We start from the raw sequence: 4,679 nt of genomic DNA on the forward strand, positions 1-4,679 counted from the left end.
GACACCGTCGTCAGACACTTTGTACAGGGTTTAAACTGCCAGGACCCGGCCAGGATGCCAGTAAATAGTGCTTCAGTGAACACCCAGTACCTGCCTCTCCTCGAGACAGAATCTGCACAGCACTATGATACCCGTTCTCACCACTAAGTGCTTCGCTGACCTCAGGAGACAGGCATTCCCATTTTACAGCTGGGGCATGGGGTGGGTAAAGTAGTTAAATGCCTTCGCTAATGCAGTGCCTGGCCTCTAACTGGTGTTTATGACAGTGTGCCCGCCCCAGGCTGATGATTCCAGAACTGGAGGGGGATTTAGATGCTCTGTTAGTATCTGCCTTACTTTGTTTTGTTTTGTTTTTGTTTTTGTTTTTTTAAATATACATTTTTATTGATTTCAGAGAGGGAGGGAGAGGGAGAGAGAAATAGAAACAAACATCAATGAGAGAGAATCATTGATTGGCTGCCTCCTGTACGCCCCACACTGGGGATCGAGCCCACAACCCGGACATGTGCCCTGACTGGGACTCGAACCCTGACCTCCTGGTTCCTAGGTCGAAGCTCAACCACTGAGCCGCGCCGGCCGAGTACGAATGAAGTTGTAATAAATGGAGACCATGGCCGGGGACGGCATTCTGTTCTGTAATTACAGGGCCTTGCCTGTGAAGCGAACTTCTCAGGGCTCCTTCTGAAGCTGAGGCCTCCGTCTGATTAATTGCTGTAATACTCGGGCTACTTTCTGAGTCAATGGGCCAGCAAGATGGTTTTAGAGAGCGAAGCGTGTGCTGCCTGTGGATGTCACTCACATGTGCCCAACTGTCGAGCCATCGGGCCCGGGACTCTGCTTCTGGAGAGGTTTGCAGAACAGCTTCACAGCATTGAGGCCACTCTACCTTCTCTCTTTAAAAGCTCAACCAGTGAACCAGGTTTTTCTCTGAAACGCGGCACCAGTAAGTACGGTTTCCCGTAAGCCGGGCGAGCCACAGGAAACAGAGGTGCGAATGTGTACCTGGGTCTCAGGATGTTTCAGAGAATATATCTATTTTAAGATGTCTAGCTTAAGCAAGGGGACTTACATTCATGAGAAGAAAAAAAAATTAAGATTCACATTATCCTTCTTAAAAACTAGATTTATCCTTGAGGAGTTTTAGATTCACAGCAAAACTGAGCAGGAAGTACAGAGTTCCCATACAGCTCCCTGGCACCCCCGCCCCAAACCACCTCCCACACAGTGAACATCCCCCACCAAAGTGGTACATTTTTCCCACCTGATGAACCTACAGGGACTCATCATTATCACACAGAGTCCATAATTTACACTTGGGTTCACTCTGGGTTTTGTACATTCTAAGGGGTTTGACAAAGGTGTCATGTATCCACTGTTATAGTATCAAAGAGAGCAGTTTCATTGCCCTAAAATTCTGTGCCCTTCTTCATCACCCCTCTCTTTTTTCAGCTAAGCGCTGGCAACCACTGACTTCTTACTGTCCCCTTCGTTGTACCTTCTCTAACATGTCCTATTGTTGGAATGATGTGGGGGGTAGCCTTCTCAGGTTGGCTTCTTTCACGTAGTGAAATACATTTCAGGTCCCTTCATGCCTTTTATGGCTTGATCACTCATTTCTTTTTAGTCTACTGTCTGGATGTGCCCGTTTATGTATTCATTCACCTACTGAAGGCCATCTTGGTTGCTCCAAGTTTGGGCACTTATACATAAAACTTACCAACATCTGTATGCAGGTCGAGGTGGGCATGTATGTTTTCAACTCGTTTGGGGAAATATCAAGGAACACAATGTTTGACTCATATGGTGAGAGTATGTTTAGTTTTTTGTAGAAACTCTACCGAACCCTGCACCATTTTCCATTTTCACCAGCAATACTATAGATGAGCGTTCCTGTTGCTCCACATCCTCGCCAGCATTTGGTGAAGTCAGTGTCCTGGACTCTGGCCTTTCCAGGAAGTGTGCCTCATTGTGGACATCAAGCATTTTTAAAGCTTAACAAGTCATTCTAAGATGAGTAAGTCCTGAGGATCCGTGTACAGCATGGTGACTACCGTTAATAATACTGTATTGTATACTTGAAGTTTGTTAAGAGAATAGATCTTAAGTGTCCTCCATCATACAAAAAAGGTAACTGTGGGATGATGGATGTGTTAATTAGATTGTTTGTGGTCACCATTTCATAATGTATATGTACATCAATCAGCACCTTGTACACCTTAAATATACCCAATTTTTACTTCGATAAAATTGGAAAAAAATTAAAATAAAAGCCTAATAATTGAGATAAGAAACAATGAATGGGATTTGAGAGCTGGAAAAAATATTTTGGCTTTAGTCCACCTCTACCATCAAACACACACCTTTTATAAGAACCTATTGGTAACAGGTTCGGAAAGAACCAGGTCTCTGTGCTCACATACAACTGGTGCCGAATATTTGTGAAGCGAGTGACTATGTACTCCCTCTCTCTCTGGAGGCCTTCCTATGCTGTCTACGCTAACAATGAATTGATAGAGTACTCCAGAGGCCAAGGAACTGTGCCTCTAAAGAATCAACTTCCTTGTATAGAGGGCTTGAAACTTGATCTGCATTCCAGGAATTTATATCAAAATTAACAGATACACCCTAGCTGGCTTGGCTCAGCGGACAGAGCGTCGGCCTGCGGACTCAAGGGTCTCAGGTTCGATTCCAGTCAAGGGCATGTACCTGGGTTTTGGGCACATCCCCAGTAGGGGGCGTGCAAGAGGCAGCTAAATCGATGTTTCTCTCTCCTTGATGTTTCTAACTCGCCATCCCTCTCCCTCTCCCTTCCTCTCTGTAAAAAAATAAATAAATAAATAAAATAACAGATACGCCTGTTTTTCAGACAGGGTAATTCTAATGTGATCTTACTTATTGAAGGATATCTCCTTTCTGGGGAAATTGATCTTCCTTCCTTTTTATGGGGTGTTTCTGAACCTGCGGGTCTCCCAAGGCTTTCATGAGTTTACTGGAGCTGTTCAACATTCCTTGATGTTTCCAGCGTGAAGAGTTTGTGGCAGAGGGCAAAAGAGAGATGTAACCTTGAAGGACGTTTTTATTTTTCTCTCTTAGAGATGTGAGTCTGGGGGATTTTTCCTTGCACGTTACCTAAGGAGACCCGGACATAGCCGTTCCTGGCCAGTATCATTTCCATACATAGATTCAACCCAGAACCACATCCACCAAGAACAGAAGAGGGCACGGCTTTGCTGTTTCTTTCCTCTGTCCACCGCTTCCTAGATCCTGTTTGAATAGGGTTATGGAGATAGAGCTTCTAGAGCCTGACCAATATGGGAAATGCAGTCCTAGCAGTCCCCAACCCCGTTTCCCTGAGTGTCCTGCTCTCTGAGGCCACAAACCTTGGGTGGCACCTGCCTTTGTCACACTCAGGAACGCTTTTCCCCTTTCACATTTCTGACAGCTAATAAACAGGCCTCTGCCATAATTTTATCTCCTTTCCTCATCTTTGCACCCCTAGCCACTTCTCAGACTCTGACACCTGGGAGGCTCTTAAAAGACGGGAAGGCAGGCAGCATTGCTGCTAAGAGAATAAGCATTGGAATAGACGGATTCCCACATTCAAATCCTGGGTTGGTTACTTGTCCTTAGTCTGTTGCTTAATCTGAGCCTCTGTTTCCTCATTTAAGAACTGAGAATACAAAACATTACCCTGTGTGGTAGGTGAGAAGCATTCAATTAAAAACATGTAAAATATGCTTAAGTGCTACATGTAGCTGATGCTATTAAATGGTACCTATTACCTGAATACAAGTCTAATGAGGATAGAGTAGCCCAATATTTTTTCCAGGTTTCCATCATCCCATTACCTTTAGGAAAGAGAGAAAGGGGAGGCTCTTACCGGTTTTGACATAGAGACATGCATCCAAATCAGCGGTACAGTTGGTGGTGTAAGTGCACGCACCAACAGCGTTGGGACAGTTGTAGCACCGCAGGCTATGACCTAGAATCAGGAAGAAGAGCCGTCAGAATCTGGCAGACCAGCACTCACTTGCCCTCCTGGCTGCAGAAGGAAGCCCACCATCTCCATGACCACAGGGCAGAGGCCAGCATGCTTCCTTTCCCACACACACTTGCAGCAGGTAGATTTCTCCAGGCTCAGACTGTTAAGAGTAGGCAGAGAGAAAGATATAAGCTGGAAGAGGCTGGGAGAGGCAGCTGACCTCTGGGCGGACCTCTAAGCTGGGACATAGAGGACATAAGACTGAGATGTAACAAACTGAAAATAGACAATGGAGGAAGCAAGCGCCTATGTGAGATACGACGGAGGATGTGACTAGCTCCTTGCCTAGGGGCATGCCAATCTAGGCGTATAAATCCTCTAAGCTCCCCAATATCAGGGGCATTCAGTTTGGTCTCAGCCAGCTCAGGTCCCCTCTGGGTGACTACAGAACATCTCATTACAGATCAGCACTAACAGATGAATACTTGTGACCGATTGGACGATAGAGAACACAAATTTCTGAAACCCAAGTAAGCAAAATGTTCTTCTCCCAAAAGAATTCCATTCTTCCCATTAGTAGGTCTGTATTACAAATAACTGTACTCAATTGTAACATTTCAAATTTTGTCAATTGAAAATCTGTATTTGTCTTCTCTCATCTACACTAATAAAAGAGAAAAATGGTAATTGGTATTTT

The 4,679-nt window shown here is 44.9% G+C and overlaps 1 protein-coding gene across 1 annotated transcript in view; it reads right to left on the reverse strand.

The window, feature by feature from the left end:
* LOC102773225 (CD59 glycoprotein) overlaps window positions 1-4,679 on the reverse strand; it is a 9,906-nt gene that overhangs the window by 2,636 nt on the left and 2,591 nt on the right. Inside the window, exon 2 of the mRNA XM_006759576.2 lies at window positions 3,881-3,982. Within this exon, the coding sequence (XP_006759639.1) occupies window positions 3,881-3,982 (102 nt within the window). The remainder of the gene's footprint in view (window positions 1-3,880; window positions 3,983-4,679) is intronic.

Source organism: Myotis davidii, unplaced genomic scaffold (assembly GCF_000327345.1).
Source record: "Myotis davidii unplaced genomic scaffold, ASM32734v1 scaffold8416, whole genome shotgun sequence".
Lineage (NCBI taxonomy): Eukaryota > Metazoa > Chordata > Mammalia > Chiroptera > Vespertilionidae > Myotis > Myotis davidii.